The sequence below is a fragment of the Mesoplodon densirostris genome, chromosome 10, assembly GCF_025265405.1.
Source record: "Mesoplodon densirostris isolate mMesDen1 chromosome 10, mMesDen1 primary haplotype, whole genome shotgun sequence".
Taxonomy (NCBI): Eukaryota; Metazoa; Chordata; class Mammalia; order Artiodactyla; family Ziphiidae; genus Mesoplodon; species Mesoplodon densirostris.
This window is the reverse complement of record NC_082670.1, coordinates 53,676,195-53,694,543: the sequence shown is the minus strand read 5'-3', so window position 1 is coordinate 53,694,543 and position 18,349 is coordinate 53,676,195. Positions and strand designations below refer to the sequence as shown.

At 41.6% G+C, this 18,349-nt stretch overlaps 1 protein-coding gene across 6 annotated transcripts in view; it reads right to left on the bottom strand.

Moving 5' to 3' along the window:
- Positions 1 to 18,349, bottom strand: part of ZCWPW2 (zinc finger CW-type and PWWP domain containing 2) — a 156,410-nt gene that overhangs the window by 30,716 nt on the left and 107,345 nt on the right. For 5 of the 6 annotated variants that reach the window (XM_060109641.1, XM_060109642.1, XM_060109643.1 and 2 more), the window contains exon 5: positions 196 to 348. The exons of the other annotated variant lie outside the window; for it this stretch is intronic. In XM_060109641.1, coding sequence (XP_059965624.1) covers positions 196 to 348 — 153 coding nt within the window. The remainder of the gene's footprint in view (positions 1 to 195; positions 349 to 18,349) is intronic. 6 annotated transcript variants of the gene reach the window in all.

Here is an 18,349-nt window from a genome sequence, read left to right as displayed (position 1 = left end):
CCCATGTGCCGCGGAGCGGCTGGGCCCGTGAGCCATGGCCGCTGAGCCTGCGCGTCCGGAGCCTGCGCGTCCGGAGCCTGTGCTCCGCAACGGGGGAGGCCACAACAGTGAGAGGCCCGCATACCGCAAAAAAAAAAAAAAAAAAAAAAGTAAAGGAATAGGGCTTCCCTGGTGGCGCAGTGGTTGAGAGTCTACCTGCTGATGCAGGGGACACGGGTTCGTGCCCCAGTCCGGGAAGATCCCACATGCCATGGAGTGGCTGGGCCCGTGAGCCATGGCTGCTGAGCCTGCGCATCTGGAGCCTGCGCTCCACAACGGGAGAGGCCACAACAGTGAGAGGCCTGCGTACTGCAAAAAAAAAAGTAAAGGAATATACAAATTGTGAGACGAAGAAAAATTGGGGGAATTTATTGCTAGAAGTCCTGCCTTACAAGAAATGTTAAAAGAGAGATAGAGGGACTTCCCTGGTGGTGCAGTGGTTAAGAATCTGCCTGCCAATGCAGGGGACACGGGTTCGAGCCCTGGTCTGGGAAGATCTCACATGCCGTGGAGCAACTAAGCCCATCCACCACAACTACTGAGCCTGCACTCTAGAGCCTGTGTGCCTAGAGTCCATGCTCTGCAACAAGAGAAGTCACTGCAATGAGAAGCCCAGGCACCACAACTAAGAGTAGCTCCTGCTCACCACAACTAGAGAAAGCCCACGAGCAGAAATGAAGACCCAACACAGCCAAAAATAAATAAATAAAAATAAATAAATCTATTAAAAAAGTTATAAAAGAGATAGAAAATGGTATAAACCAGAAATTTGGATCTACATAAAGGAAAAGCAGCAGAGAATGACTAAGTAAAGGTAAAAACTTTTATTTTTCTCATTCTTAATGTATCTAACAGAAAATACTTTGTTCAAAATGATAGCAACAATATATTCAATTATATATTATGTGTGTGTGTGTGTGTGCGTGTGTGTATGTACGAAATGAATGACAACAATGATACAATGGACAGAAGAGAAATCAGGAAATTTTTGTTAATATAAGGTACACTCATTACTCATGAAGTTATAAAGTGTTATTTGAAAGTGGACTTGGATAACTGTAAATGAATATTGCAAACTGTAGGAAAACCACTGGAAAAATTAAAAAGAAAGAATAATTGATATGCTAAGAAAGGAGAGAAAACAGAATTATATGAAGTGCTCAATTAACACTACAAAAGGCAGAACAGACTATAGACTACTTCATTTAACAACAGCAGATACACATTCTTCTCAAGCTTGCTTGGAACATTCACCATGATAGACTACATTCTGGGCCACAAAACATACCTTAAAAAGTTAAAGAAATAGATATCATATAGGGTTGGCCAAAAAGTTCACTCGGGTTTTTCTGTAAGATGTTTCGGAAAAACCTGAACTAACTTTTTGACCAATCCAATAATCTGCTCTCATATCACAACGGAATAAAAGTAGAAATCAAAAACAGAAGGATAACTGGAAGATCCCAAAATACTTGGTGCTTTAACAACACATTTCTAAATAACATATGGGTCACAAAAAATCTCAAAAGAAATTTTAAAATATTTTGAATGAGATGAAAAAATAAATATGGCTTATCAAAATTTGTGAGATACAATGAAAGCAGTGTTTAGAGGGGAATTTATAGCATTAAATGCATATATTATGAAAGACCAGAGATCTAAAACCAGTATGCTAAGCTTCCACCTTAGGAAGCTAGAAAAAGAAGAGCCAGTTAAATCTAAAGTAAACATGAGAAAAGAAATAAAAATTAGAGGAGAAACAAATGAAATTGGAAATAGGAAGTCAATAGAGAATATTAATAAAACCAAAAGCTGTTTCTTTGAAAAATCAATAAAATCAGTAAGCCTCTAGCTAGGATAACTAAGAAAAGAAAAGAGAAAACAGAAATACTAGTGACAAAAAATGAAAGAGAGGGCATCATTACAGATCCCATGGACTTTAAAAGGATAATAAATAAATGTTATGAATAACTCCATGCCCACAAATTTGATAACCTAGATGAAATGGACAAATTCCTTGAAAAACACAATCTGCCAAAAGTCACACAGGAGAAACAGACAATCTGAAGAGCATGTATCTGTTTAAAAATTGAATCAATATAATAAACTTCCAAAACAGAAAGCATCAAGCCCAGGTGAGTTCTCTGGTGAATTCTACCAAACATTTAAGGAAGGAACTACACCCATTCTCTATAAACTCCTTCAGAAGATAGAAGCGAACAGAATATTTCCTAATTCATTCAATGAAGCCAGTATCACCTGAAATACCCAAACCAAATAAAGACATTACATGAAAACCACAATCAATATTTCTCATGAACATAGATGCAAAAATCCTCAACAAACTATTAGCAAACCAAATCCACCAATGTATAAAAAAGAATTACATACCACAATCAAGTGAGATTTATTCCAGGTATATGAGGCTGGTTCAACATTCAAAATCAATTAATGTAATCCATGACATCAATAGGCTAAAGAAGAAAAGTCACATGATCATATCAATAGAAGCAGATAAAGCACTTGATAAAATACAACACCCATTCATGATAAAAACTCACAGCAAACTAGGAATAGAGGGAAACTTCCTCAATTTGAGGAGAATCTACAAAAAATCTACAGCTAACATCATCCTTAATGGTGAGAAATGCAAAGCTTTCCCACTAAGATCAGGAGCAAGTCAAAGACATTCCCTCCTCACCACTCCTTTCAATATTGTACTGGAACTCCTAACTAATGAAATAGGACAATAAAAGAAATAAAAGATACAAATTGAGAAGAAATAAATAAAACTATCTTTGTTTGCACATAACATGATCATCTAAGTAGAAAATCCAAAAGAATCAAGGAAAATACTCCTGAAAGAAATAAGTGATTAGAGCAAAGTTGCAGGATACAAGGTTAATATTAACACAAAAATCAATTGTTTTCCTATTTACCAGCAATGAACAAGTGGAATTTGAAATTGAAAACACATTATCATTTATGTAGACACCCCCCAAAATGAAATACTTAGCCATAAATCTAACAAAATATGGACAAGATCTATACCAGGGAAGCTATAAAACTCTGATAAAAAATGAAAGAAGATCTAAATAAATGGAGAGAGATTCCATGTTCATGGATAGGAAAACTCAATATTGTCAAGATCTCTGTTCTTCCAAACTTGATCTATAGATTCAATGCAATCTCAATCAAAATCTCAACAAGTTATTTTGCAGATATCAAGCTGATTCTAAAGTTTTTATGGAGAGACAAAGACCCAGAAAAGCTAACACAATATTGAAGAAGGGCAAAGTTGAAGAACTGATCCTACCTGACTTCAAGACTTACTAAAAATCTACAATGATCAAGACAGTATAATATTGGGAAAATAATAAAAATAGACCAATGGAACAGAATACAGAGCCCAGAAACAGACCCAACAAATAAAGTCAACTGATCTTTGACAAAGGAGCAAAGACAATATAATGGAGAAAAGCTAATGTTTTCAACAAATGATGTCGGAACAACTAAATATCCACATGGCGTGCACACACACACACATACACAAAGAATCTAGACACAGACCTTACACCTTTCACAAAAATTAACTCAAAATAGACCACACATCTAAATGTAAAATGCAAAACTATAAAACTCCTAGAGAGTAACATAGGAGAAAATCTAGATGATTTTGGACATGCTGATAACTTTTTAGATATAATACCAAAGGCAAGATGCATGAAAGAAGTAACTGATAAGCTGGATTTCATTAAAATTAAAAACTTATATTCTACAAAGAACACTCTCAAGAGAATAAGACAATCCACAGAGTGAGAGAAAATATTTACAAAATACATATCTGATAAAGGAATAAGAAAATGAACTGGATTACAAAATGAGCAATAAACAGAAAACTCACAAAAGAAGACTCAAAGATGGCCAATAAGTATATGAAAGGATATTCATCATCACATGTCATTAGAGAACTGCAATTAAAACAATAAGATACCTCTACACACCTATTAGAATGACCCACATCAAGGATGTGGAGCAACAGGAATTCTCATTTATTCCTGGTGGGAATGCAAAATGGTACAGCCACTTTGGAAGATACTTTGACAGTTTCTTACAACACTAAACATATTCTTACTATGTAATCCAGCAACCGCACTCCCTAGTATTTGCTCATTTACTCAAGTAAGCTGAAAACTTATGCCCACAAAAAATTCTGCACACGGATGCTTACAGCAGCTTTATTAATAATCGCCAAAACATGGAAGCAACCAGGATATCCTTCAGTGGGTGAATGGATAAATGAACTGTGGTACACACAAACAATAGAATATAATTCAGTGCTTAAAAAAGAGTTATAAAGACATGGGGAAACATAAATGCATATTACTAAGTGAAAAAAGCCAATTTGAAAAGCTACATACCATATGATTCCAACTATATCACATTCTAGAAAAGGCAAAACTATGGTGACAGTAAAAAGAACAGTAGAGGAGTCAAGATGGTGGAATACGAGGACATGGAATTCATCGCTCCTCACAAGTACATCAAGAATACACCTACAGGCGGACTTGGGGGAAGATGGCGGAAGAGTAAGACACGGAGATCACCTTCCTCCCCACAGATACACCAGAAATTCATCTACACGTGGAACAACTCCTACAGAACACCTACTGAATGCTGGCAGAAGACCTCAGACCTCCCAAAAGGCAAGAAACTCCCCACATATCTGGGTAGGGCAAAAGAAAAAAGAATAAACAGAGACAAAATGATAGGGACGGGACCTGCACCAGTGGGAGGGAGCCGTGAAGGAGGAACGGTTTCCACACACCAGAAGCCCCTTCGCGGGCGGAGACTGCAGGTGGCGGAGGGGGAAGCTTCAGAGTAGCAGAGGAGAGCACAGCAACAGGGGTGCGGAGGGCAAAGCGGAGAGATCCCCGCACAGAGGATCGGTGCCGACCGGCACTCACCAGCCCCAGAGGCTTGTCTGCTCCGCCGCCGGGGCGGGCGGGGCTGGGAGCTGAGGCTCGGGTATCGGGTTTCGGTTGGAGCGCAGGGAGAGGACTGGGGTTGGTGGCGTGAACACAGCCTGAAGGGGTTAGTGCACCACGGCTAGCCGGGAGGCAGTCTGGGAAAAAGTCTGGACCTGCCGAAGAGGCAAGAGACTTTTTCTTCCCTCTTTGTTTCCTGGTGCGCGAGGAGAGGGGATTAAGAGCGCTGCTTAAAGGAGCTCCAGAGATGGGCGCGAGCCGCAGCTAACAGCGCGGACCCCAGAGACGAGCGTGGGTTGCTGGGGCTGCTGCTGCCGCCATCAAGAAGCCTGTGTGCGAGCACAGGTCACTGTCCACAACCCCCCTCTGGAGAGCCTGTGCAGCCTGCCACTGCCGGGGTCCCGGGATCCAGAGATGGCTTCCCTGGGAGAGAGCACGGTGCACCTCGGGCTGGTGGAACATCAAGCTGGCCTCTTCCACCGCAGGCTCGTCCCGCACTCCGTACCCCTCCCTTCCCCCGGCCTGAGTGAGCCAGAGTCCCCGAAGCAGCTGCTCCTTTAAACCCGTCCTATCTGAGCAAAGAACAGATGCCCTCCGGCGACCTACACGCAGAGGTGGGGCCAAATCCAAAGCTGAGACCCGGGAGCTGTGAGAACAAAGAAGAGAAAGGGAAATCTCTCCCAGCAGTCTCAGGAGCAGCGGATTAAAATTCCACAATCAATCTGATGTACCCTGCATCTGTGGAATACATGAACAGACAGCGAATCATCCCAAATTGAGGAGGTGGACTTTGAGAACAAGATTTATGATATTTTCCCCTTTTCCTCTTTTTACAACGAATTATCCCAAATTGAGGAGGTGGACTATGAGAGCAAGATTTACGATTTTTCCCCCTTTTTCTCTTTTTGTGAATGTGCAGGTGTATGCTTCTGTGTGAGATTTTGTCTGTATAGCTTTGCTTCCACCATTTGTCCCAGGGTTCTATCCATCCGTACTTTTTCTTTAATTTTTAAAAAAAATTAAAAAAAATTTTTTTTAATTTTAATAATGCTATTATATTTTATCATACTTTATTATATTTACTTCATCTTCTCTCTTTCTCTTTTTCCTACCTTCCCTCCTTCCTCCCTCCCTCCATCCCTCCCTTCCTTCTTTCCTTCCTCTTTCTTTCTTTCTTTCTTTCTTTTCTTTCTTTCTTTCTTCTTCTACTAATTCTTTCTTTCTACTTTTTCTCCCTTTTATTCTGAGCGGGGTGAATGAAAGGCTCTTGGTGCTGCAGCCAGGAGTCAGTGCTGTGCCTCTGAGGTGGGAGAGCCACCTTCAGGACACGGGTCCACAAGAGACCTCCCAGCTCCACATAATGTCAAATGGCGAAAATCTCCCAGAGATCTCCATCTCAACACCAGCACCCAGCTTCACTCAACGACCAGCAAGCTACAGTGCTGGTCACCCTATGCCAAGCAACTAGCAAGACAGGAACACAGAAACCCACCGAGTAGCAATATGCATTTAGAAATATGTATTTATGTTTCCCCATGTCTTTATAACTCTTTTTTAAGCACTGAATTATATTCTATTGTTTGTGTGTACCACAGTTCATTTATCCATTCACCCACTGAAGGATATCCTGGTTGCTTCCATGTTTTGGCGATTATTAATAAAGTTGCTGTAAGCATCCGTGTGCAGAATTTTTTGTGGGCATAAGGTTTAAGCTTACTTGAGTAAATGAGCAAATACTAGGGAGGCTGCCTAAAAACATAATAAGGCCACAGACACCCCAAAACACACAACCAGACGTGGACCTGTCCACCAGAAAGACAAGATCGAGCCTCATCCACCAGAACACAGGAACCAGTACCCTCCAACAGGAAGCCTACACAACCCACTAAACCAACCTTAGCCACTGGGGACAGACACCAAAAACAACGAGAACTATGAACCTGCAGCCTGCAAAAAGGAGACCCCAAATACAGTAAGATAAGCAAAATGAGAAGACAGAAAAACACACAGCAGGTGAAGGAGCAAGATAAAAACCCACCAGACCTAAAAAATGAAGAGGAAATAGGCAGTCTACCTAAAAAAAGAATTCAGAATAATGATAGTAAAGATGATCCAAAATCTTGGAAATAGAATAGACAAAGTGGAAGAAACAGTTAACAAGGACCTAGAAGAACTAAAGATGAATGAAGCAATGATTAGAAACACAGTAAATGAAATTAAAAATACTCTAGATGGGATCAACAGCAGAATAACTGAGGCAGAAGAACGGATAAGTGACGTGGAAGACAAAATAGTGGAAATAACTGCTGCAGAGCAGAAGAAAGAAAAAAGAATGAAAAGAACTGAGGACAGTCTCAGAGACCTCTGGGACAACATTAAACGCACCAACATTCGAATTATAGGAGTTCCAAAAGAAGAAGAGAAAAAGAAAGGGACTGAGAAAATATTTGAAGAGATTATAGTTGAAAACTTCCCTAATATGGGAAAGGAAATAGTTAATCAAGTCCAGGAGGCACAGAGAGTCCCATACAGAATAAATCCAAGGAGAAATATGCCAAGACACATATTAATCAAACTGTCAAAAATTAAACACAAAGAAAACATATTAAAAGCAGCAAGGGCAAAACAACAAATAACACACAAGGGAATCCCCATCAGGTTAACAGCTGATCTCTCAGCAGAAACTCTACAAGCCAGAAGGGAGTGGCAGGACATATTTAAAGTGATGAAGGAGAAAAAACCGCAACCTAGATTACTCTACCCAGCAAGGATCTCATTCAGATTTGTTGGAGAAATTAAAATCTTTACAGACAAGCAAAAGCTGAGAGAGTTCAGCACCACCAAACCAGCTTTACAACAAATGCTAAAGGAACTTCTCTAGGCAAGAAACACAAAGGAAGGAAAATACCTACAATAATGGACCCAGAACAATTAAGAAAATGGGAATAGGAACATATGTATCGATAATTACCTTAAACGTAAATGGAGTAAATGCTCCCACCAAAAGACACAGATTGGCTGAATGGATACAAAAACAAGACCCATATATATGCTGTCTACAAGAGACCCACTTCAGACCTAGAGACACATACAGATTGAAAGTAAGGGGACAGAAAAAGATACTCCATGCAAATGGAAACCAAAAGAAAGCTGGAGTAGCAATTCTCATATCAGACAAAATAGACTTTAAAATAAAGACTACTAGAAGAGACAAAGAAGGACACTACATAATGATCAAGGGATCGATCCAAGAAGAAGATATAACAATTGTAAATATTTATGCACCCAACATAGGAGCACCTCAATGCATAAGGCAAATACTAACAGCCATAAAAGGGGAAATCGACAGAAAAACACTCATAGTAGGGGACTTCAACACCCCACTTTCACCAATGGACAGATCATCCAAAATGAAAATAAATAAGGAAACACAAGCTTTAACTGACACATTAAACAAGATGGACTTAATTGATATTCATAGGACATTCCATCCAAAAACAACAGAATACACATTTTTCTCAAGTGCTCATGGAACATTCTCCAGGATAGATCATATCTTGGGTCACAAATCAAGCCTTGGTTAATTTAAGAAAATTGAAATTGTATCAAGTATCTTTTCTGACCACAGTGCTATGAGACTAGACAACAATTACAGGAAAAGATCTGTAAAAAATACAAACACATGGAGGCTAAACAATACACTACCTAATAACGAAGTGATCACTGAAGAAATCAAAGAGGAAATATAAAAATACCTAGAAACAAATGACAATGGAGACACAACGACCCAAAACCTATGGGACGCAGCAAAAGCAGTTCTAAGGGGGAAGTTTATAGCAATACAATCCCACCTTAAGAAACAGGAAACATCTCGAGTAAACAACCTGACCCTGCACCTAAAGCAATTAGAGAAAGAAGAACAAAAACCCCCCAAAGTTAGCAGAAGGAAAGAAATCATAAAGATCAGATCAGAAATAAATGAAAAAGAAATGAAGGAAACGATAGCAAAGATCAATAAAACTAAAAGCTGGTTCTTTGAGAAGATAAACAAAATTGATAAACCATTAGCCAGATTCACAAGAAAAAACAGAAGAAGACTCAAATCAATAGAATTAGAAATGAAAAAGGAGAAGTAACAACTGACACTGCAGAAATACAAAAGATCATGAAAGATTACTACAAGCAACTCTATGCCAATAAAATGGTCAATCTGGAAGAAATGGACAAGTTCTTAGAAATGCACAACCTGCCAAGACTGAATCAGGAAGAAATAAAAAATATGAATAGACCAATCACAAGCACTGAAATTGAAACTGTGATTAAAAATCTTCCAACAAACAAAAGTCCAGGACCAGATGGCTTCACAGGCGAATTCTATCAAACGTTTAGAGAAGAGCTAACACCTATCCTTCTCAAACTCTTCCAAAATATAGCAGAGGGAGGAACACTCCCAAACTCATTCTACGAGGCCACCATCACCTTGATAGCAAAATCAGACAAGGATGTCACAAAGAAAGAAAACTACAGGCCAATATCACTGATGAATATAGATGCAAAAATTCTAAACAAAATACTAGCAAACAGAATCCAACAGCACATGAAAAGGATCATACACCATGATCAATGGGGTTTATTCCAGGAATGCAAGGATTCTTCAATATACGCAAATCAATCAATGTGATACATATTAACAAATTGGAAGGAGAAAAACCATATGATCATCTCAATAGATGCAGAAAAAGCTTTTGACAAAATTCAACACCCATTTATGATAAAAACCCTGCAGAAAGTAGGCACAGAGGGAACTTTCCTCAACATAATAAAGGCCATATATGACAAACCCACAGCCAACATCGTCCTCAATGGTGAAAAACTGAAAGCATTTCCACTAAGATCAGGAACAAGACAAGGCTGCACACTCTCACCACTCTTATTCAACTTTGTTTTGGAAGTTTTAGCCACAGCAATCAAAGAAGAAAAGGAAATAAAAGGAATCCAAATTGGAAAAGAAGAAGTAAAGCTGTCACTGTTTGCAGATGACATGATACTATACATAGAGAATCCTAAAGATGCTACCAGAAAACTACTAGAGCTAATCAAAGAATTCGGTAAAGTAGCAGGATACAAAATTAATGCACAGAAATCTCTGGCATTCCTATATACTAATGATGAAAAATCTGAAAGTGAAATCAAGGAAACACTCCCATTTACCATTGCAACAAAAAGAATAAAATATCTAGGAATAAACCTACCTAAGGAGACAAAAGACCTGTATGCAGAAAATTATAAGACACTGATGAAAGAAATTAAAGATGATACAAATAGATGGAGAGATATACCATGTTCCTGGATTGGAAGAATCAATATTGTGAAAATGACTCTACTACCCAAAGCAATCTACAGATTCAATGCAATCCCTATCAAACTATCACTGATATTTTTCACAGAACTAGAACAAAAAATTTCAAAATTTGTTTGGAAAAACAAAAGACCCCGAAGAGCCAAAGCAACCTTGAGAACGAAAAATGGAGCTGGAGGAATCAGGCTCCCTGACTTCAGATTATACTACAAAGCTACAGTAATCAAGACAGTGTGGTACTGGCACAAAAACAGAAAGATAGATCAATGGAACAGGATAGAAAGCCCAGAGATAAACCCACGCACATATGGTCACCTTATCTTTGATAATGGAGGCAGGAATGTACAGTGGAGAAAGGACAGCCTCTTCAATAAGTGGTGCTGGGAAAACTGGACAGGGACATGTAAAAGTATGACATTAGATCACTCACTAACACCATACACAAAAATAAGCTCAAAATGGATTAAAGACCTAAATGTAAGGCCAGAAACTATCAAACTCTTAGAGGAAAACCTAGGCAGAACACTCTATGACATAAATCACAGCAAGATGCTTTTGGTTCCACCTCCTAGAGAAATGGAAACAAAAACAAAAATAAACAAATGGGACCTAATGAAACTTCAAAGCTTTTGCACAGCCAAGGAAACCATAAACAAGACCAAAAGACAACCCTCAGAATGGGAGAAAATATTTGCAAATGAAGCAACTGACAAAGGATTAATCTCCAAAATTTATAAGCAGCACATGCAACTCAATAGCAAAAAAACAAAGAGCCCAATCCAAAAATGGGCACAAGCCGTAAATAGACATTTCTCCAAAGAAGATAAACAGACTGCCAACAAACACATGAAAGAATGCTCAACATTATTAATCATTAGAGAAATGCAAATCAAAACTACAATGAGATGTCATCTCACACCAGTCAGAATGGCCATCATCAAAAAATCTAAAAACAATAAATGCTGCAGAGGGTGTGGAAAAAAGGGAACACTCTTGCACTGCTGGTGGGAATGTGAATTGGTATAGCCACTATGGAGAACAATATGGAGGTTCCTTAAAAAACTACAAATAGAACTACCATATGACCCAGCAATCCCACTACTGGGCATATACCCTGAGAAAACCATAATTCAAAGAGACAGGTACCAAAATGTTCATTGCAGCTCTATTCACAATAGCCTGGAGATGGAAACAACCTAAGTGTCCATCATCGGATGAATGGATAAAGAAGAGGTGGCACATATATACAATGGAATATTACTCAGCCATAAAAAGAAACGAAACTGAGCTATTTGTAATGAGGTGGATAGACCTAGAGTCTGTCATACAGAGTGAAGTAAGTCAGAAAGAGAAAGACAAATACCGTATGCTAACACATATATATGGAATTAAAAAAAAAAAGTCATGAAGAACCTAGGGGTGAAACAGAAATAAAGACACAGACCTACTTGAGAATGGACTTGAGGATGTGGGGAGGGGGAAGGGTAAGCTGTGACAAAGCGAGAGAGAGGCATGGACATATATACACTACCAAACGTAAGGTAGATAGATAGTGGGAAGCAGCCGCAGAGCACAGGGAGATCAGCTTGGTGCTTTGTGACCGCCTGGAGGGGTGGGATGGGGAGGGTGGGAGGGAGGGAGATGCAAGAGGGAAGGGATATGGGAACAGATGTATATGTATAACTGACTCACTTTGGTATAGAGCAGAAACTAATAAAAAATAAATAAATAAATAAATAAAATTTCTTTGAGAGCAACTTAAAAGAAAAAAAGAATACACCTACAAATGGAACAATTCTCACACAGCACCTGCTGAACATGAGCGGAAGACTTCAGACACCTAAAGGGACAAGAAAAATCCCCTCAACAACTGGGTAACATGAAAGAAAGAAGAAAAAAAGAAAAGAGGAATCAAAAAATGGACCAGCAGACCCTTCGGAAAGCTGAAGGTGAGGGGAGGTTTCCACACTCAGAAAAACTCCCTAATGGTGGGGAAATCAGCTGGGACAGAAAAGGAACTTCGGGGGATCAAAGGAGAATGCAGTGGATGGTTTGTGGAAGACAGGACAAAGTAAGAACTGCATGCATGATCTACACCACAGCTCTGCGCATTCCACTCTGAGTCATGAGTCGCCAGCTGCAAAGGGGGGCTGGGTGCTGGAAAGTGGGATTTGGAGCATGGACCCAGGGAGGGGACAGCTGTTAGCTGTGAAAAGATAGCCAGAAGGGACAGGAGTAAAGAGCTCCACAACCAGGAAAGTCTGTGGAAAAAGCCCGGGACACCACAGAAGCAAGGCGTATTGCTGAGTAGTGCACAAGGGGCAGAGCCGCCATTACAACCCCTTTCCCCACCCACCGGCTTCTTCAGCCTCTGGGGGCACTGGGAGGGGCCCCCATCTAAGTGGGCCTGCCTGCCCCTCAGGCCAGGGTCTCCTTTGCCCGTGTGTGTTCTTGGGGCCTGAGCCCTGCCCATCCCAAAGCCTCCTTGGGAATCAGCCCTGGGCACCCATGCCACTGGGACAACAGTCTGCTGATGCTGGCGGTGGCTGAGTGCTAAAGTGAGGGGTTGGTAGAACGGATATGGGGAGAGGAGCACTGTTGGCTGTGCAGATACAGCAGAGGGGACAGGAGTGAGGGGATACATGGCCAGGAATGCCCCTAGAAGAAGTATGGCCTGCCTGGAAAGCGAGGTGCCAAAGTTGAGAGGCACGTGGGGGGCAGGGCCGCCACCACCCCCACATATCAGTGCCTGCCTCCGTGGGCACTGGGAGGAATTCCCACCAGAACGTGTGCGCCACAGTCTGTTGCAACTGCCTGCTGGTCCACGCCACTGCAGGCAACTCACGTACAACCCAATTGTAGCTGTTGTACCCCTCCCCAGCCTGAGTGAGTAAGTGTGCCCCAAGCAGCCACTTCTTTTGCTCCCTCTTCCTTGGGCAAGGAACAGACGCCTGAGGGTGGCCCAAATGCAGAGGTGGGGCCAAAACCAAAGCTGAGCCCCAGGGGTGGAGTGACTAAGGAAGAGGAATCAAAATCTCTCTGTGCAGCTACATAAGTAGATTAAATCTCTGAGAATGGCTTGGTAAATCCTGCGTCTGTGGAATACCTGAATAGACGAGTGTTCCCACAATTGAGACCAATCTAGCCTTTGCAGCAGTGGACTCTGGGGGCAAGCACACGTGGGAGTTGAGCCAGGTCAGAGTCTGAGCTGGCCCCACAGTGCTCAAAGCAGGTCCAGACCTACTTAGAAGTACTGGAAGGCCTCCTGGGCAGGTCAGGGATGGCTATGGCTCACGGTGCGAGCAAGGACACTGACAGAGGAGGCTCCAGGAAATATTATTATTACTGTTATTCTTTTCTTCTTTGTTTCGCTTTGTTCAGTTGTTAGTATTGTTGCTTTTATTTTTCTTTATATTTTCTTTTTATTATTTTTCTTTTTTTAATATATATATTTTTTACTTTTCTATTTTTACTTCACTTTTTTGCTGTTTCGTGGTTTTTCTTTATTTTTGATTGTTTTTATGTGTATATTTTATGTTTTCTTTGCTTCTTTTGTTGTTTGTTTGCTTTCTGTTTTTGTTTCATTTTTCATTTTTTGTTTTTGTTAGTTTAGTCCTTATTGACTGTTCTCATTTTTGAGCTGTTTGTTCTCATGATTTATTTATTTATTTATTTATTCATTCATTCATTCATTCATTCATTCTGTGTCTGCGTGTTGCCGCTGTTTGTTTGCTGTTGTTTTTGGTATTTGTCTTGGGTTTTGTCTGTTTGCTTTCTTTTTCTTTTCTTTCTTTTCTCTCTGGCTGCAATGTGCAGCTTGCGGGCTCTTGGTTCACTGGCCAGGGGTTGGGCCTGGGCCTTTTGGTCGGGGGGTGACAGGTCCAGGCCTCTGGACCACCAGACAATTCCTGGGCCCAGGGAAGATTAATTGGCATGTGCACTACTGGAGGTATACATATCAACACCAAGAGCTGGCCCCACACAACTGCCTGCAGGATTCAGTGCTGGACACCTCACAGCAAACAACCAGCAAGACAGGAACACAGCCCCACCCATCAGCAGACAGGCTGCCTAAAGTCATAGTAAGCTCACAAACACACCAAACATACCACCTGACACGGTCCTGCCCGTCAGAGGGAAAAGATTCAGCTTCAACCACCAGAGTGCAGGCACCAGTCCCTTCCACCAGGAAGCCTACACGAGCCCCCAGACCAGCCTCACTCATGAGGGGGAAAACAGCAGATGCAAAAGGAACTATAACCTTGCAGCCTGCAGAAAGGAGACCATAAATACGGTAGGTTAGACATAATGAGATGACAGAGAAATATGTTGCAGATGAAGGAGCAAAGTAAAAGCCCACAAGACCAAATAAATGAAGACGAAATAGGCAATCTACCTGAAAAAGAATTCAGGGTAATGAAAGTAAAGATGATCCAAGATCTTGGAAACAGAATGGAGGCATGGATCCAGAAAATACAAGAAATGTTTAACAAGGACTTAGAAGAACTAAAGAACAAACAATCAGTGATACACAATACAATAACTGAAATGAAAATACAATAGAAGGAATCAAGGGCAGAATAACAGAGGCAGACGAAAGGATAAGTGAGCTGGAAGACAGAATGGTGGAAATAACTGCCGAGGAGCAGAATAAAGAAAAAAGAATGAAAAGAAATGAGGACAGAGACCTCTGGGACAACATTAAACACACCAACATTCAAATTATAGGGGTCCAGAAGAAGAAGAGAAAGGGAAAGGGCCTGGGAAAATATTTGAAGAGATAATAGTGGAAAACTTCCCTAACATGGGAAAAGAAATAGTCAATCAAATCCAGGAGGTGCAGACAGCTCTATAAAGGATAAAGCCAAGTAGAAACATGCCGAGACATATATTAATCAAACTAACAAAAATAAAATATACAGGGTGTGTTCCGAGGAAGATGGCGGAAGAGTAAGACGCAGAGATCACCTTCCTCCCCACGGATACACCAGAAATACAGCTACACGTGGAACAACTCCTACAGAACACCTACTGAATGCTGGCAGAAGACCCCAGACCTCCCAAAAGGCAAGAAACTCCCCACGTACCTGGGTAGGGCAAAGCGGAGAGATTCCCGCACAGAGGATTGGTGCCGAGCGGCACTCACCAGCCCGAGAGGCTTGTCTGCTCGCCCGCCGGGGCGGGCGGCACTGGAAGCTGAGGCTCGGGCTTCAGTCAGAGCACAGGGAGAGGACTGGGGCTGGCGGCGAGAACTCAGCCTGAAGGGGGCTAATGTGCCACAGCTAGCCGGGAAGGAGTCTGGGAAAACTCTGGAGCTGCCGAAGAGGCAAGAGACATTTTCTTCCCTCTTGGTTTCCTGGTGCGCGAGGAGAGGGGATTAAGAGCGCTGCTTAAAGGAGCTCCACAGACGGGCGCGAGTCGCGGCTGAAAGCGCGGAGCCCAGAGACGGGCGTGGGACGCTGGGGCGCCTGCTGCCGCCACCAAGAAGCCTGTGTGCGAGCGCAGGTCACTGTCCACACCGCCCTTCCGGGAGCCTGTGCAGCCCGCCACTGCTGGGGTCCCAGGATCCAGGGGCGGCTTCCCTGGGAGAACGCACGGCACGCCTCGGGCTGATGCAACGTCACGCCGGCCTCTGCCGCTGCAGGCTTGCCCCGGACTCCATGCCCCTCCCTCCCGCCCGGCCTGAGTGAGCCAGAGTCCCCGAAGAGGCTGCTCCTTTAACCCTGTCCAGTCTGAGCGAAGAACAGATGCCCTCCGGCGACCTACACGCAGAGGCGGGGCAAAATCCAAAGCTGAGACCCAGGAGCTGTGAGAAAAAAGAAGAGAAAGGGAAATCTCTCCCAGCAGCCTCAGAAGCAGCGGATTGAAGCTCCACAATCAACTTGATGTACCCTGCATCTGTGGAATACATGAATAGACAACACATCATCCCAAATTGAGGAGCCAGGAGTCAGTGCTGTGCCTCTGAGGTGGGAGAGCCAACTTCAGGACACTGGACCACAAGAGACCTCCCAGCTCCACATAATATCAAATGGCGAAAATCTTCCAGAGAACTCCATCTCAACACCAGCATCCAGCTTCACTCAACGACCAGCAAGCTACAGTGCTGGACACCCTATGCCAAACAACTAGCAAGACAGGAACACAATGCCACCCATTAGCAGAGAGGCTGCCTAAAATCATAAAAAGTCCGCAGACACTCCAAAACACACCACCAGACGTGGACCTGCCCACCAGAAAGACAAGATCCAGCCTCATCCACCAGAACACAGGCACTACTCCCCTCGACCAGGAAGCCTACACAACCCATTAAACCAACCTTAGCCACTGGGGACAGACACCAAAAACAACGGGAACTACGAACCTGCAGCCTGCAAAAAGGAGACCCCAAACACAGTAACATAAGCAAAATGAGAAGACAGAAAAACACACAGCAGGAGAAGGAGCAAGATAAAAACCCAGTAGACCTAACAAATAAAGAGGTAATAGGCAGGCTACCTAAAAAAGAATTCAGAATAATGATGGTAAAGATGATCCAAGATTCTATTTCCAAGATCCAAAATCTTGGAAATAGAATAGAAAAAATGCAAGAAACAGTTAACAAGGACCTAAAAGAACTAAAGATGAATCAAGCATCGATTAAAAACACAATACATGAAATAAAAAATACTCTAGATGGGATCAATAGCAGAATAACTGAGGCAGAAGAACAGATAAGTGAGGTAGAAGATAAAATAGTGGAAATAACTGCTGCAGAGCAAAATAAAGAAAAAAGAATGAAAAGAACAGAGGACAGTCTCAGAGACCTCTGGGACAACATTAAACGCACCAACATTCGAATTATAGGGGTTCCAAAAGAAGAAGAGAAAAAGAAAGGGACTGAGAAAATATTTGAAGAGATTATAGTTGAAAACTTCCCTAAAATGGGAAAGGAAATAGTTAATCAAGTCCAGGAGGCACAGAGAGTCCCATACAGAATAAATCCAAGGAGAAATATGCCAAGACACATATTAATCAAAGTGTCAAAAATTAAACACAAAGAAATCATATTAAAAGCAGCAAGGCAAAAACAACAAATAACACACAAGGGAATCCCCATCAGGATAACAGCTGATCTCTCAGCAGAAACTCTACAAGCCAGAAGGGAGTGGCAGGACATAATTAAAGTGATGAAGGAGAAAAACCTGCAACCAAGATTACTCTACCCAGCAAGGATCTCATTCAGATTTGATGGAGAAATTAAAACGTTTACAGACAAGCAAAAGCTGAGAGAGTTCAGCACCACCAAACCAGCTTTACAACAAATGTTAAAGGAACTTCTCTAGGCAAGAAACACAACAGAAGGAAAAGACGTACAATAACGAACCCAAAACAATTAAGACAATGGGAATAGGAACATACATATCGATAATTACCTTAAATGTAAATGGACTAAATGCTCCCACCAAAAGACACAGATTGGCTGAATGGATACAAAAACAAGACCCATATATATGCTGTCTACAAGAGACCCACTTCAGACTTAGAGACACATACAGACTGAAAGTAAGGGGACAGAAAAAGATATTCCATGCAAATGGAAACCAAAAGAAAGCTGGAGTAGCAATTCTCATATCAGACAAAATAGACTTTAAAATAAAGACTACTAGAAGAGACAAAGAAGGACACTACCTAATGATCAAGGGATCGATCCAAGAAGAAGATATAACAATTGTAAATATTTATGCACCCAACATAGGAGCACCTCAATACATAAGGCAAATACTAACAGCCATAAAAGGAGAAATCGACAGTAAAACACTCATAGTAGGGGACTTTAACACCCCACTTTCACCAATGGACAGATCATCCAAAATGAAAATAAATAAGGAAACACAAGCTTTAAATGATACATTAAACAAGATGGACTTAATTGATATTTATAGGACATTCCATCCAAAAACAACAGAATACACATTTTTCT